General features: G+C 41.0%; 1 protein-coding gene across 2 annotated transcripts in view; it reads right to left on the bottom strand.

Moving 5' to 3' along the window:
• Positions 1–17,279, bottom strand: part of SMARCC1 (SWI/SNF related BAF chromatin remodeling complex subunit C1) — a 153,155-nt gene that overhangs the window by 67,266 nt on the left and 68,610 nt on the right. For both annotated transcript variants that reach the window (XM_074985235.1, XM_074985236.1), the window contains 2 exons: positions 8,554–8,812; positions 6,787–6,948 (listed from right to left, as the gene is read on the bottom strand). In XM_074985235.1, the coding sequence (XP_074841336.1) occupies positions 6,787–6,948; positions 8,554–8,812 (421 nt within the window). The remainder of the gene's footprint in view (positions 1–6,786; positions 6,949–8,553; positions 8,813–17,279) is intronic.

Raw genomic sequence — 17,279 nt, 5'->3', positions numbered from 1 at the left:
TATTTTTGGCTACTAAGGAAATACCTTATGTTTAATCACATTTTCACACATTCAAAATCCCTGAGGTAAGCTAGGTTGTCTGGTAGCTACTGTAATAGTAAAATTTTAATTTAACAAAAAATAAAGTCAGCATGACATGTGTAGCCAGGTAGTAGTAGATGGTTTTTGAGAACTGTCCTAGTGCATTTGCTACAGAGCCATTATTTGCAGTGACAGTGCGGTGAATGTAGGCTTCCAGCTGGCATGAACTACTTTAAACTGCCTTGCTTATACTGATGGATGCATGCAGGAATACTAAATAAATGAAATGAAAAAGGAAACTGAAAGAAGTCTCTGCTTATGAGAATGAGGGAAAGTTGATTTTAACTGAGGTCATGCAGTGTTTCTAGCTCAATGTTTTAAGTCATTTTAACTACCATGTGAGTGGGGATTTTAAAAGAATATAATGCCATGAGACTAGACCGCTGTAAAAAAACCTCCAAACATAAAAGGGTATATGGACCTGAAAACAACATATTTTAACACTCTGGATACAAATTACAAAATAAAGGATTCCTGTATTCCAGGAAGATACAGTCCTCATTGATTATGCTGCAAACCAGAAGCAAGATATGATCAGGTTAATGAAGACAACATAAAATTGGCAATTTAGGAGAGAATTAGTCGTCTGGAGAACAGGGGTCCCCAACACAAACTACAAGCAGCCCTGTAGCACCTGAAAGACTAACACATTTATGTGTTAGGTAATGAGCTTTCGAAGATAAGATCCTCTTCCTCAGATTTTCAGACTGGAGCAGATAAGTAGAATCCAGGGTTTATATAGCAAGGAGGGGGAGAAGGAAGGAGGAAGGGAAAAAAGGTGGGGTATTACCTGTCATTAATAGGACCAATGGAATTAGTAAATTAAACTTGCATGGGATGGGTGCCATTCCTGCGAAAATTGCCCAATTTCCCCACCTTTGATATTTGCAGGAATGGTACACAACCCACTTAACCGTTATGAAAACCAGAAGTTTAGGTAGGAATGTCTTAATAGAGAGAGGGTTACTCAACTTGTGCAGTAACTGAGGTTCTTAGAGATGCCCCCATTTCCCTCCAGACTGCACTGTAAGTGAACATGAATGACAGTGGAGCACCACGGGAACATTACACCAAGTTTCAGTGCTAAAGAGTAGGACCAACTTTACAGTGGCATTGGATAATTCCAAGTTTTGTTTGGAGGGCAAGATTTCTGTTTCTTCAGATAACCTTTAGAGTTAGAAAAGGCATGTCTGGCTGTCACTATTCTGGCTTTAATGTCTTCATTGGTTCCACCAGTGGCAGTTACAGCATGGCCAAGACATTTAAAAACATCAAACCTCTTCTACATCAGTCCCATGGACTGTGTCTTGACATGGCTGAAAGGCTAGAGTCCCAAGAACTATACTAATAGGAGCATAACTCCTGAAGGGATCACTCATACCAGACAGGTTGATGGGTAGGAGATAGACTAAAAGGAGTCCACTGGTCTTCCTGGCGGGGAAGAAGAGGACTTTGGAGTGGGCTAATGACCAGCTCCTGTTACAAAAAAGTCTTTATGGAAACCAACATTAGGATTCAGTCAACTCAATCCAACTTGGCTCAATCCAAACAGACCCAGAACAGAGAGGAGGCAAAGTGACCAAACCCACAAGGAAGCTACACTGCCGATAAAATTCACAACTATTTCATTTGTAACTGCAGTGATGCCCGCAAGTCAGACTAGAATTTCTAGAATACATTTTTGGGATGTTACAGACTAGTTATAACTAAGAACTGTGTTTCTGTAGTCAGAGCAACGGCTCCTAGATCTCAGACCAGACTGTGTGTAATGTTGAGCAGGCAAATCTCTCACCTGCAAAACAGGGATATAACAACAGGTTTTCTGGGACAGATCAGAAATTGCGGAACAAGGTCCAACAGGAACTAAAAGAGCCATCACAAATCTCACCATCTACCATTCCAAGTGCAAGCTGCACCTCTTCAAGCTGATTTCTCACATACATACACCAACCACTAAAAATACGGCCGCATCCAGCCACAACCAAAGTCCCCTCTGTTTTTCTTCCATTCATATAAGGAATAAATTCTGTTATGCGCACCAAGGCATGTGGATGTGCACCACCAGTAAAAACACATGCTACTGGCTATGGATGCTATGTAATCAGCTGGGTGGTACCTGAGTCTCCCCTGGGTGACACCCAAACACTCAGTTTACGGGTAACATTGGCCACAACCATACCAAAGCAACTCAGTGTAGTGCACGCAACATTTTCCTATGTGAAGAAAGGTAAAAAAATTCCCATGTGATAGATATTTGACACACTGCTTAATGCTTTATTGGGAAGGGGCTTAGATAGACCACTAATGAGGACACGATAAAAGTCTGTATAAAACAGAATAGAGGTTTGTTTAACGTTCCATGTAGCACTTTGAGATTCCTTCAATGGAAGCCATAACAGAAGGACAAAGTGCTATAACTCCTCCTAGGAAACAACATTCACCTCTATCATCCCAACTGAAATCTCCAGCTCCAGTTACAGTGCACGTCAATTAAACATTTGCAAAGTCTGATAATAGATCAGCAAGGGCTACACCTGGCTGCAAAGTGTGTGGACCTCCAGCTCTCCAACATGCCTCTCATGCACAGGACCCTCACACTTCCTATACCTCCTTCCCTGGGAGGGGGAGGAGCAAGAAAGCATGGAGCTTTGGTGTGTGAGAGCAGTATGGGGGAAGAGGGGGTGGCCCACTGAGATAAAGGAGAGCCCATCCCTGACATGGAGTAGTGTTCAGGGCATTGGGTAGTCACCAAATTAGTGATCAAATCTCAGTTCTTAATCTTGGGTTCATGACCTCAATTGTCTTGGATTCTACCACAGAAAGTTTTTATGGTGAGGATCTTTTGCAGCCAAAAATGACTGTGAGGTTTGGGTCATCTGAAGGCACAGTGGTATGTTTTTGTGGACTAGAAGAGGCACTGTCCACCAGAAGCGGGGCAGGTGTTAAAATGGAGGACTGGACACAAGAATGCTAGGGGTTGCTGGGTGGTGCTCTTTTTTCCCCATATTCACCTAACACTCAGGTATGAGGCACCACTACACCAAACATGTGCTGCCAGCTCCACTGTCTCTGGAAATGAAGTGAGTAGGTACCAACTGGCAGGAGAAAGTGCAGGGCTACTACTGGACTTGGGGACAGCAATGTTTGGAGCAGAGCAAGAGCAGCTCTGATGAACATATATGAAAGTTAATTTTTGTATTGCTTCCAAGACGGCGCAAACATGAAAGACTGTTTGAGAAACTATTTTTGTTTGGGCATCTTTCATCTGCACATCGTGCAGCTGGCTTTGCCTTTAAGATTTAGCATTTAAGTGTCTCTATACAAGCAATCAGAACTTAAACCTGCCCACAGTGCAATCTGGGCAAACATCAATGTGCATTTTACAAAGTATACCTGCAAAAAAACTGGTAATAAGTAGCAGTTTTTATTTTCTACTTTTAAAAATCAGGAAACATAGCAAGGCAAGGCTGATTATTAAAGGATGGCTCCTTTCCTTAAATGCAACACTGAACAAAAAAATCACTATGAGGAGGGTTCCCAGTGCATTTGGAAGAGGAATTCTGTATATCCCTGATTCGCAGCATCTATAGTATTAACCATTTAATTGGATTCTCTCAGTCTAGATGCTGTCTAAAATGGCTGTACACGCTGATATAAAGGAACCTGGTTGTCGGCTTCGACAAAGGTTATCACAGGTCAGAATACTAGATCAGAATGCTAAGCCTGCATGCGCAACTAGAATTTTCAGTAGGCATAAGCCATACAGATGTATTTTAGCTTATTCAGAACACTACCGTGAGTGCAATCTTGGCACATTCTTCCTCTACAGCCTCCACTGGAATGCGGTTTTGAGGTGAAAGGCCATGCAGCTTGTCGAGTGACCCAGTTCACTCTTGTTGTGAAGCTCCCCCAGGGAGAACCATCTGCTGTTGTCCTAATTTATTCCATTAGTCACAGCTCAATACAAATCGTATTAACTGTAACAGGTCAGTATTAGTTATAGAGTCGGTCCATAGAATCATGTTATGGTTGTCTGCTTTCCATATCCCTTATTAAATGGCAAAAGCGACAAAATCTGAATTTGCAACTAGCAGAGAAAAGGGCAACTGACGGGCCACTGTCACTTATTTAGGATGTACAAAGAAGGAATTTCATGGCTCAGGCTCCGGAGAAGTCCATTCCTGTAAGCGCAAATCCTGCTGAGCAAGACTTACTGGCAAATTGCAACACTTGAGCTAAAAAAGGTTTAAGTCTATTGATAATTTTAATGTAACTGCTAATTTTAGATTTGTTTTACACCAAACTGAGATAAGATCCTTCCCCATTAACGGATTTAAAGGGCTCTCTCTCTTCTTGTCAATTCCACATGACAAAACGATGAGACACAGACATGGAGAAGCAGATATTTCAGACGTCATGATGTTTATTTTGCAGCATGTATTGGTCACATCATTTCAGAGTTCTATGTGCCTCCAAGTCAGTTTAGCCCTGCTCCACTGTGTAGAACTGACAAGAGACGACACAGCACTATGGAATAGCTTGCTAATTTCAGTTTCCATTGTTTGTTTTTTAAAGCCTGACAAGTCTAATGTAAAATGCATGGGGTATCTGTCAGTATGTTTTAGTTTCAATTAAACACTGTCCAGCTAAAACCTAGGTACTTTTTAAAAATAAGCACCACATACGGTACACATATACCCACTTCTGCTACTGAATGAGGATTGGAGAGGTAGGTATTGAATCTATTCCTGAGCTCCTAGTTCCTATGAGCCTTTCTCAGAAAATGACCAATTTTGTACTCCACTCTGGTCTGCAGCAACAGGAAATATGGCAGGTAAGGCCTGAGACACTCTGGCCGAGTTTGAAGGAAAAGCTCACGCGCTATCCAGAGTACACTATGCTCAGCTTTATCTGGTACAAGACATATTTCACTGGCACAAACTTTAAATTCACTCTCAAATTATTTGTGGTAGGATGAACAAGACACCAGTCAACCACTGCTGAACAGAGAACTTGAGACATTAAAAATTTATTGACAAACATTAGCAGTGCTGCCAGATCTTTACTGAATGTTTAAAGATTAAAATATTTTTGCATTTTAGTAGGTATATAGCAGAGTCCTTGTGGGCATGATATGTGGTAAATCAAACAGAAGAAATAAGAGCAGAAACTTACGCTCTCTTTTTAAGAATGGGATTTAAAGAGCAGTTAGTTTTTAATGGCATGGGGATTCAAAACAGGGATCTTCCATGTATTGCAGGAGGTTAAAACAGCTGCACAGCTTCTACTCATCTGTGCTACTGAGGACAATTTTTGCAGCATGAACAATCATAGCCTAAAACCATATATGCCAGAGACTCTACTGAAGTAACCCAATAAGCAAAAGCATCCACACACCAGAAACTCAGCTCAACTGTGAAAGTTCTTAGAGCGTTCAAAAATTTAAGAATGACTCAAACCAGGCAATATGAAAGACCCACTAGCCAATATGAATTCTCCATGCTAATTTCAGACCTAATGAAAATATTTTCTGATCATTACTATTGTCTAACACTGTATCCAGCAAACAGTCAGACAGGAAGTCATGGAAACACACTGGAGAGAAAGAAAAAATATTATGTAATGATTTACTTTTTTCCCAGTGGAAGGGAAGGAAGGGAGCATTGTACACACAAGTTGACAAGGCCATACAATCTAGTCATTTTTATCATAGCTTCCACAGAAATGGAAGGCACTACATTTCACCTGGTGTGAACTACTTTTACTATTGATGGGGGTCAATACATCATCAAACAACCACCCTGGCCTCAGTGCCTGTTGGTGTGCGATGCCTCTCTCACTATTTCCTTCCATCTTTCCCTGTCAGTGAGGAGTGGCTGAGTTTTTGTAGACTAGCTCTGCAACAATCTACCCATTCTCTGTGGGGTCTGCCTCTCCTATTCGAACCATCCATTACGTGGAAAACCAAGGTCTTGATTTTTCATTCGTCATTTATTCCGCAGATATACCTGACTAGTTGTAACTTCTGCTGTATAACCTTCTGCAGTACGTTCTCTTTTGGTTGTATCTTACTATATAAACCCTTCTGTAGACCATCCATTGTGCTATATATTTTTATCATGCCACTTCTTAACCCTTTTATGTCTGACAGGTGTGCATAACAGTGTGTCCATTAGAGTATTGCTTGTTACACTTTTACATACATGTTTAAAATTTCTTCCATCAGCAAAAACTGAAAACTTTCTAGATTAAAACGTTAGCAATAGGAAAGCATGGGTGATTATGTACAATGTAGTCCAAGGTTCCTGCAGGAAAGCAATACATTATAAAAATATCATATTCAAAAGGCCTTAAATGGTATTGAACACTAATTGCTAATTTTGCTGCAGACAAATGTGTCATACCTTTAGCTTCAGCATTCCTGGACTTGTTAACACAAAACTGATGTATGATAATCTGTGACACTTACTGCTGACAATTACTTATTCTGTAACAAGCTAGGTCTCTTTCTAATCAATGAAGGGTAGAAGTAGTGAAGGTGGGACCAAAGAAGAGAAAGATGGAAGACTAAAAAAAACACTAACATATTTAGATGTTCACCATAGTCTATATATAGAAAATATATGCGCTTGTTTCTTACTCATAAGAAGCACTAAAGATAAACCTGATTTGCAGGAATTTCTGTATTCAAGACTTATGACCTACCAAGCTTCTCTGGCTCATCTGGACCTGTGCCAGCAATACAGCTGCTCTCTAATCCGTATGTTGGATCCACCTTTCCAGAGGTTCTTGCTGCTTCTTGCACTTTCTTGACATGGGCTTCAACTAGTTCCAGTGGTACCTCCTCTCGAACCCGAGAAAATTCCTCTGTTAAAGAATGTAAAAGAAAATACTTTGCTGTCTGTATGCCACAGGTCAACAACAATCAGCATTTACAGACCCACACATAAACACAATGACAAAGTGAATTAATAGATTCTGAAGTTTCTCCTCACTTGTAATACAAGGAAGTTCATTTCCTCCCTTTACTGCTACCACATTTATTGGTGTAAACATCTCTTCCAAACTATTCAAATGCAAACCAGAACATTTATTCTATATACAGAAAATAAGACAACCAATTACTGAGTATGCAGGAATCATTCAATCCAATCATGGTTATGCAATATAAGCAGGAAAAGAACAGGTTAAAATTAACAGAGGCAAAATCAATAGCTACAATTTTTATCTTTTCTGTACAAGATTTTAAATAACTGATTTAACACCATAGTGGTATTTGTTAATGTACATTTAAAGAAAAAGATAAAAAGTAATAATTGACACATACAGTGCTTTAAAAATATTAATCAATTAATAGTTCATGGAATCATGGAAGCATGGGACTAGAAAGGACCCCACTGTCATCTAGTTTGTTCCTTGATCTGTGCACAGACTGAGGTTACATCTACACTACCCTGGAAGATCAACCCACTCAGGGTCGATCTTCCCAGGTTCGATTTCCCATACCTAGTATGGATGTGTAGTCTAGTCAGTCAACCACTGTATTCATCATGAGAAGTAAGGGAGGTCAACGGGAGAAACTCTTCCATCAATCTTCCCCAGTATGGACAACCCAGTTAACTGAGTGCAGATATGTTGATTTTACCTACACAATTGTCACAGCTAGAATTAAGTATCTGCGGTCGACTTACTTCGCCTAATGTAGACATAGACAAGTAAGATCTAGATCAGGAGTGTGCAAAGTGCGGGGGCAGGCCCCCAATGTGGGGGTGACGTTTTGTAAGGGGAGGGCACAGAATGGTCAGCTCTTGGGTCTCAGGCTCATACAGCTCATAAAAAATGTTGAAATATGTATGTGTACACACACACCCCCCAGTTAATAAAGATTTTACATTCTACATTTGGAAATAGATTGACGGGGTTATTGCAATCAACTGTGCAAATCCAATAGTGGACGGATAAGCCATGAGAGAAGCTGCAGACTTGAACACTGCCTATAGGGCCTCACCGCTGCTGCTAACCATCACCTCTTGAGACAAAAGGGGCCATATACATTCTTCGTATTTCTTACATGTGATAAAAGATTTTTTTTTTAATATGAACATTACCAAAATTCCGTTGGTTTGGATTACATTAGACAGTTTGGGGGGTTGCTAATTGCAGGGAAGAAAAGTGAGGGCCAGACTGGAGGGGGGGGGAGAAGATAGCATTAAAAAGCTGAAATGTTTATCAAGAGCTTTGTCAGTGATACGCCAATTTATTTCTGTAACGTTAGTAAAATGCAAAACAGACAACCATATTGTAGATGCTTTCCTGAGTAACTGTAATAGATATTTGCTTGTTTTCAATGTGTCAGCTGCATTTTGAAAGAACACTCAAGACAGCAGCTAAAGTTCAAGAAGAAGCCAGCAAACAAGCACAAAAAGTTAGACCGTGTGACAAAATCATAAGATAGACATGCTGACCCCATACCTAAAGCAGCTTTAGCTGCAGCAGATGCCACCCGAGGATCTACCACAGATGCCAAAAAAGCAACAGTGCTCATCACCGGGTTTCCAGACTGGCTGAAAGGTACAGGCTGATAAGCTAAGGGGCCTAGAGATGCATCAGAGTTCTCCAAATAAGGATCTTCTATGGGAAGTCTCAGAAAGTGGAGAATGCATTCATCCTGGGTGCGACTTCCAACATGCTCAGAGACTTTATTCCAGTCATCTTTGTACATCTCCAGAGCCTGTAAAAGAGGAAGAGGAGTAAGAACTGTTTTACAAACAATGCAATACAAATATTTACATTTCACCACCATTTATTCTGGTAAACAATAGTGAACAAAGAAAAGGACATAAAAATAGTGATTCTTCATCCAACACTTGTTTAGGCAGATACAGACTTCTCACTCAAAAACCAACTTGCGTTTACAAGCTGTGGGAACCACTAGACAGCGTAATTCTGATTTTCTGCTTGCTAGTTACCATCTCAAAAACTTGGAAGATTTTTCAAAACTGTTGAATGTGTGAACCCACTCAACCTATATTGGGAATATTTAAACACACAAGATTTGCAACAGGCTGCAGCAAAGCAGAGTGAAATAAATGGAAGTTATTGTTAGACTTTGGAAAAAGAACCCAACAACACATTAAAGGGACATAGTGAACTTGAAACCTTGTTAATTAAAACAAAATTAATTGGGTAGTTTCACATGCATTTCATGCCAATTTATTTTTGGTTTTACAAGTTGTATTTTCTGAACTGTAAAAGTAGTTGCCTTTCTTTGCTGCTGTATGAAATATTAACACAAACGGGGGAAACTGATTAATTATCCAGGGGACCAAAGAGTGTTGCTTATATCAAAAATGCTAGTTTCACTGTTCTCTTTCCCTCACAAACTCCTCCATGAGGTTTCACCTCACATTCTCTCATCGTATGAGAAAACTGTATGATATTTGGGGTAAGGTTTGCCTAATTTCTTGCACGTGCAGTGCCAGCACGAAGGGGGCCTGGCCTGGAACCAGGCTGGTGGTACTGCAATAAAAACAACTTGTTGTACACAAGGTGTTGTCAGCTGCACAAAGCAAAACATGAAAACTGGGAACATATTTCTTTTCTCCACAATTTTAGGCTTGGTCTATAGGCAGGTGAGTTGACTGCAGATACACAATTCTAGCTACATTAGCTGCATAGCTGGAATCAACTTATCTGAAATCGACTTACCTAGCCATCTTCACAGAGGGAGGTCAACTGGACAAATTCTCTCATTGATCTCCCTTACTCCTCGTGATGATGAGGAGTACAAGGGTCGACTGCCAACCCCAGTAAGTTTGATTATGTGCACCTCAACCAGACGTGTGAAATCAAACTGTGAAATAGCTACTCTGACTGGGTCAATTTTCCATGTAATGTAGAAAATTACAATTTACTAAAAAGGTTAAAAACTTTTTACTTATATGTCATGTCTGAATTTTAAATTGATGGCATCATTGTAAAATTTCAGAAGACCACGCTACTGTTAATGAAGATAAGTCTGGCAGATGGAGCAGGATACAACTATGAAACAAACTATAGGTGAGTTGAAATTTTTCTCAGACTGAACATTAGTAGAGAAGCTTTCTTGATAACTGGCAAACAGACAGAATCCATAAGTTGTAAGGTGAGGATCTTGTATACTAGATGCACTGGATTGTCAATGTGGCTGTATTTATGGAGCACCATCTGTTATATATTTGAGAGAACTTGTGCATCTGTGTGTTCATCTGTGAGTTGGTTTGTTCAAGAACTCCTCCTATATGGTAACAGAGAGGTCACCGTGTTAGTCTGTATTCTAAAAAAAACAGCAGTCACGTAGCACTTTAAAGACTAACAAAATGATTTATTGGGTGATGAGCTTTCGTGGGACATCCCACAAAAGCTCATCACCTAACAAATCATTTTGTTAGTCTTAAAGTGCTACATGACTGCTGTTTTGTTTCCTCCTAAATGGTAAGAGCTGGGACCAGCAAACTTCATATGCAGCTTCCCCTTATCATATCTTAAACCAAAGTCAGAGTTTGGTTGTTCCAGGACAATGGGATGTGCATGGAATGAGACTGATTCTTACCAAACAGAAAGGGAGGGGTGTTTTAGCAGGGACAGTTATACTAATGAATGACCCCAGTGGGGCAGCGAGTGTACCAACCCCTGGAGCCGCTGATGGCTGGCATCATGCCACCCCCCCTTGCCCCCTAGCAAGTAGCAGCACCCCCCCGCCCCCAAGCCCTGAATGACCCAAGCAATGTTGGGTAACTCTTCTAGCTAGAGAATAAATGGTAACGAAAATCCAGTGTTCAGAAGTGAAGTATTAGAATCTACTGCTGGAAGATCATTAGATCCCTTAACTACACTTTGGCAGGTGCAGAGGTGTTTGAACCCCAGTAACAACTTTGCGGACAAGATCTTCTGTATTTGCAATGATGTATCACCTCAAGCGATAGGGACTGGACCACCGACACCAGTTCTCCCAGATCCTGGTCCAGTTACACAACAGTAAGTCCTTGAGAAATTTAAATGATTTTTGACAGTTGTGGATAGGCAAAAAATTATATTGCCTTCCTTTAAGGAGAAAGTCAGATATCTCCTTTAAAGTGTGCTGCAGTCTGATCAGTACCAAAGAACCTGTTGGTAACTGTAACCAAAATCAGAGAACTGGGGAACAGCTATCTCCCATCTACATCTGGCTTCCAGAAATATCCAACATCTTCCCCAATTGTTTAACCCACAAGAATGGCCACACTGGGTCAGAAAAAAGCTTCGACTAGCTTTAAATGCAGTAACTGACCTTCCAAACAGGTAGATGTGAGCCTCTCTCCTTACCCTGGGGATATTACACTCACCTCATACTGATGACAAGATCTTATTTAAGGTATTTAAATCTTATTCTTGTCAGACCCCTCAATAGCTGTTGCTCAGACAACCTCAGCAGTGATCACTCGCTCCACAACCATGACTTCCCATGACAGAGGCACCTCTCAAAAGACTGGATGTACCCACTTCAAAGGCAAAAGTCTGAAGCAGAAGAAATTAGTAGCCTGACAGCTTTTAAACTCCCTTCCATGGAATGTGTGAACCACCAGAAATTTCCCCATCTTCAGGAAAACACGGAAGATTCTCTGTTTTCCATCCCTCCTCCTCCCAGCTAGATTTGCACCTTTCTTCACATACAGGGAAGAGAAGAGACCCAAAAGATCAGCTTTAAATCAACCATTTGAGCTCCTAATTTCCACAAGGTACTTCAATAGCATGGTGATGAGCACATCAAACATTTAGACGGAGCTCTCACAAGAGACTATTCTAAGACACATGGGTGCGAAAAGTAAAAAGATACTGAAAGTGTTAGCAGAGATGTCAAGGATTAACTAGAGGAGAGACAGAACTATCACTCTCTCACTCTGAGGCATTTACTGCAATTTAGGACTAAGGGGAAGGATGCTTGTACATTTGTTGAATATGCTATAACTCAGCCTGTGGGTAAAGAGGACATCAGTCTCCAAGACTATAAATATAGCACCTTTCACCAGCACTATGTTTCTAAATTGAAGAAATCTAGAAATGAATTGCTTTTCTGACTGGAATCCTGGCCTCAAGCCTGGAAGGAAGAGATCTGCAGCAGCATGTGCCTCAGCTGTAACTATTCCTCAAAGCCATGGTCATTGTGTGTTAGTGGACATTCTGAAATGTCAAGAATGCTGAGAGTTAGCTAGGCAGAATACAAACTGAAGGGCACTTGGGAAAAGGCGAAGCGGGACTAGCCACATGGACAGCTGAGCTGAAAACTGAAATGTTACAGATTAGCTGTGTATTCACCAACTGGGAACACACCTCCACTCCTGGTGACCCAGGGTCTTGCTCTGTAAGCTTGTTTATCAGTGGTTTAGTTTTGCCTTGTTGAAATTTGAGTCAGGTGCTTTTGCAGAGTTTGGAGCTGCTGTATCTAGAGGTAATAAAGACACCTCCAGAATGGCCCTCAGTGAACTGCTGTATCCCAAATGCAAGCAGCAGGATTAGTTGGCAAATACCACACATAGAAATCCCACTTAACACTCTAGAGGAGAGCAAATGCTCTGTCATTATAACCTTGGGAGCCAGAAAGGCAAGGACGACATGAATGGCTAGTTTACAGATTTGGACATTTTCATCAATTAGCACTGAAACCTAAGGCTGCCTCAAGGTACCATGGAAAGGAGAAAGACACAGACAAAATCAGAGGTTCTGCTTGGCCATACTACAGGCACCAATACAGAATTGTTCCTTAGGGTACTGTTCTCCTGTGCTTTGTCAAGTCCAGTTTTAAAAGTCACATGCATTGGGGCTTCTGGTACTTTCCTTAAGAAAATAGGAATGCTATTTAGAAGCTTCAGCATCAAGAAGCATTGCCTTATATTCCTCTACTTTTTTTCCCCTCCTAATTTTAGTTCATTACTGATGGCTATAACCCCTTTCTTTATTCATGATAGAAAGACAGACTGGCTGCATTTTTGCATAATGTGATGCATTCCATTCTACTTCACTGCTTATTATTTTTCTGTTGAACTCAGGTTTAACTCTCACCCCCCCTGCTCTTATTATGAACAGCTGAAAAGGCTCTGGTAATGTCAGATTTACAGCGCTACCCTGAGATACAAGTAAAAAAATGGCAAATGAGGGTAGTAGGAGAAGCAGACTTCTCTCTCCCTCCAGTCACTCACTCTTTAGAGAGTAGAGCAATAATTATTTTGGCTAAGACTTCTTTGGAACGTTACTGCACATAATTTCCCCAAATCTACCCTGAGGATTTAATTAGATGGAGCTGAGTTGGTGTAGCAGGATCACTTAAGCTTGAACTAATATCCTCTCTTTACTGTTTAATTTATAGTCAGGAAAACAAAGATTGAATAAATAGTTACTTTAAACTACATATTGTGTGACGGTAGCATGGACTGGGGCTCATTCCTTGATTAATAAGCATTTGCTGAATTTGGGGTGATGTTTATTTGGATTATTTCAGTTTGATATTTTCTTGACATTTTTGGACACCATAAAGATTTTGAACCCTTCACTATAAATCAAAGGATCATAGCTGGATCACCAGACTTCCCGATCAGTTTTAACCAAGCATAACTCTATTTACTGCAGTGAGGTGTTACAATATTGGATTTGCAATCCAAATTTTGCACTTTTTTTTTTTTTAAACACAAGTCATTCCATTATTTTTCTTTCATTTTAGTGGCACTATAAAATTCCATGCTAGTGAAGTTAACACTAAAGAAACTATAAATAGAATGCTGGCTGAAAGTTATTCCACCAGCATGAAAACTTTAATTTGTTTAAGCCAATGTAAAAACTTGTTGAATTATAAGCTAACCAAGCACTTACCTATAGCGTAAGCAAGGAAATCTCTCTTCTTATACACAGGGCGTTATTAGCGTTATTAGAGTCTTATGTTAATGCAGCATATGCCCAGTATCAGTTGCTACTTAGCTACTCTTGCTCTAGAAACCCAGCTTATTATATGGTACTACATAAATATTTAACAAGGGATGCAAGCCACACTCAGCTTTCATACAAGTCTATTTTACTAAACACACTTCCGGTGCTATGAAGACTATCTTAAGGAATTTTGCTTATTAATTTAATATTCACCACAGCTATATTAAGAGTCAAAGTATAGAGCCCATGGCACTGCTGAAATTAAGAGTCCATGGTTTTCCTTATGATCTCAGAATTTGGTAGCAGGGTTTCTGATGAGTGATGACATGGCTAGAAGATGAAGACAGCATTCAGCAATACCGTGTTCACATGACAAAGCAGCACAGCTCTGGAAAGTATATAAGGCTTTATATTTGACTAGTACCATAGTACAGACAAATTCAGAAAAGCATAGTATTGAGTTTATTTAATGATCATGAAACAGGAATAAGTAGGTATAAGCATCATTGCACAAGACACACGGACAATTATACCACTGAAAGTTTCAAAACTCCTAACTCCCCTATGTCAAGATCACTGAACTCTCTATTCCCGGTTTATGCACACCCCCCTGCTCCTCCCCCCCCCCTTTTTTTTGGAAACAGCAGTCACTTTATTGTTCTTGTGTTGTATTAACACACAGCACAGCTGACATGTCCTTCCGCTCTTGCCTAGAAATGTTGGCTCTTAGTGCATGCCCTTTTAAATAGTGTGGGGTAGTTTCTTTTTTTAAATTACAACCCTAAATTACAAAACAGTACACAAGGCTACAACAGTAAGTAATGGGATGGTATTAAGGAGAAAACCTTCTCCACAGGCAATGCAAAAGTCTCCCAAGGGAAATGGTGGCATCTTGTTACCAAAGACAGAAACCAAGACTGAACCATTAGTAAATAAGAAAAATCCTGCCCTGAGCGAAAGGAAAAAGCGTGGGACCCTCTTGTTTATTATGTTTTCAAAGCACCTAGCACAGTGAGGCTGTGACTATGAGACTGGGTTCACAAGCACTATCGTAATGCAAACCATAACAGATGATTCAAGCAGTAATATGTGAGTCAATAGCTCCAGTTGGTTTTAGGATACAGACCTGGTCAAGTTTGCTAACACAGAACATATGTCTGATTTTATTTACAGAGAATCAATCCAACCCTATCTTCTTGCACTGATTCCTTGAAAATTTTCCTGAAGTCTACCAGAACACATTAAAGTACAGTTCTGTGCTCTAAAGACTCAGTGTTAACTTACACTACAGTTTTCCTATACAGTTACATGACTAGCTGGCTACCTCTTAACTTGTCTCCCCTGGTAATAGAAAGGAAGGTGAGATGTTACTATATATGTATATGAAAAACAATTTGTATTCCAGAACCAGATATGCTTCCAAAAGAAATGTTAGCAGTTTCTTCTAATACCCTGTGGCACAACTGTGAAGCTTTTAACACTATCATAACTTCACAGCATTCACTTTACTTGCAAATATATACAATCGCTCCAAGGGCATTTCTTTCATAGTATGAAACCATGTTTACAACTCTGTTTGCCTCAAGACCTGACTGCACTGCAAGATACACACATAAGCACATATTAGAATTCTGGGGATGCAGATGCACGAATCACATATTATTGGATGTTAATTATCTAAAGATATTCTCATGAATTCAGGAATGGCAGCAACAGTGTCCTATTCAACATATTTCATAAATGATCTAGAAAAGGGAACAAACAGAAAGGTGGCAAAATTTGCAAACAGAGTTTCTACTCCAGGGCAGTTAATTCCTAGAAAGACTGCCCAGAAATGCCACAATGGCATTCTGTATCTGAGACCTGGAGTGGCCTCTGACTAGCCGGTCATTGAGATACTGGTGAATGAGGATACCCTGACATTTGATGTAAACTGACACCAACGACCTACATTTTTTGGACACCGTTGGTGCTGTTGCCTGACTGAAGGGAAGTACTCTTAATTAGAGTACCGTGTGTCAATCCCATCATAAAGCAGAGGAACCACCAATGGCTCTCAAAGATTGCTGTGTGAAAATATGTGCTCTTCAAGTTTAGGTTGGCATACCACTCCTTCGAATCCAGGGAAGGGATGATGGATCAGGATATATCTGAAGTAAAAGATCCCTTGCCTCTGAGGTCTGGGGGAACCTTTTTTGTACCACTTCCATTTTTAGCACGCTCTGCACCTCCTGCTGCATGCTCTTGCGGGAAGGGGTCCCTGAAGAGGGCCACCATCCTGAGGACCCAGCAGTCCAATGTTAGAGATGCCCAAGCCTGAAGAAAGGATGAACGGCATTTGGAGAAGTAGGAAGGGTCAGGATGGGGACTGTAACTAGAGTACAGCCCTTGGGTGCACTCTCAAAACTGTTTCAGATCTTGTTGGGATGGGTAAAACCAGCCTCTGGCATGGCGGGTGCCACTTCAGTAGGCTGCTCTGCCAAGCAGCTCTCCACTGGTAGGATCATATGGGGGTGGTTTCCTAGTTCAGCAGGCTCGGTCTATGAGAGCTGCGACGTGGTAGTGGGGAGTTTGTCTAAACTTACGGACACTGGTTTGTGTGCCATTGTTGTGGCTGTGAGAAGTGCCAAGGGGTGTAAGTGAGCCACAGCACCATGGCTGGGGAACCTTGACCTGACTGTAGGGTTCCTGGTTCGACTCTGAAGCCCAAGGATAAAAGAGGGGGTGGAAAGGAGGTGTCACACTGAGGGTATCAGGACCACATGGAGACTGACCAGCTGTCTTGCTGTCTGAGTTCCAAGAAAGATCTATATGTAGGCGACAACTCCAAGATCCCACCGATGATCTGCAGCAGATCCCCAACAGTATCCTGGTGACTGACGCTGAATGCTTACTGACTGATGCTGTGAAGGTGAATAGGAGTGGGAACAAGAGCCACACTGCCACAATGAGCATCAGCACTGGGGTGAGGACCAGTGTTCCCTGTAAGATGAGTGCTTGGGTGGCCACCCAGGAAAAATTCAAATGCTGCCCAGCTGACTAGCCAAACACCCAACGTTGGCAGCATGTGTTTCTACTGGTGGTGTACCTTCACATTTGTGCACATAAAAGTTATGCTTCATATGGATGGGAAAAAAAAATCAGGGAACACTGGTGAGGACCCAGGTTTGTAGGTCAGAGACCGCTACTCATAGTCCTGATAATGGCCTTCATAGCTGCAGTGCTGTAATGGTGAAGAGCACCTGCAGAGCTCCCAATATCAG

This window comes from Carettochelys insculpta, chromosome 2, assembly GCF_033958435.1.
Source record: "Carettochelys insculpta isolate YL-2023 chromosome 2, ASM3395843v1, whole genome shotgun sequence".
NCBI classification, from domain to species: Eukaryota; Metazoa; Chordata; order Testudines; family Carettochelyidae; genus Carettochelys; species Carettochelys insculpta.
Note: the sequence above shows the minus strand (reverse complement) of the source record. Positions and strands in the feature narration are given on the sequence as shown.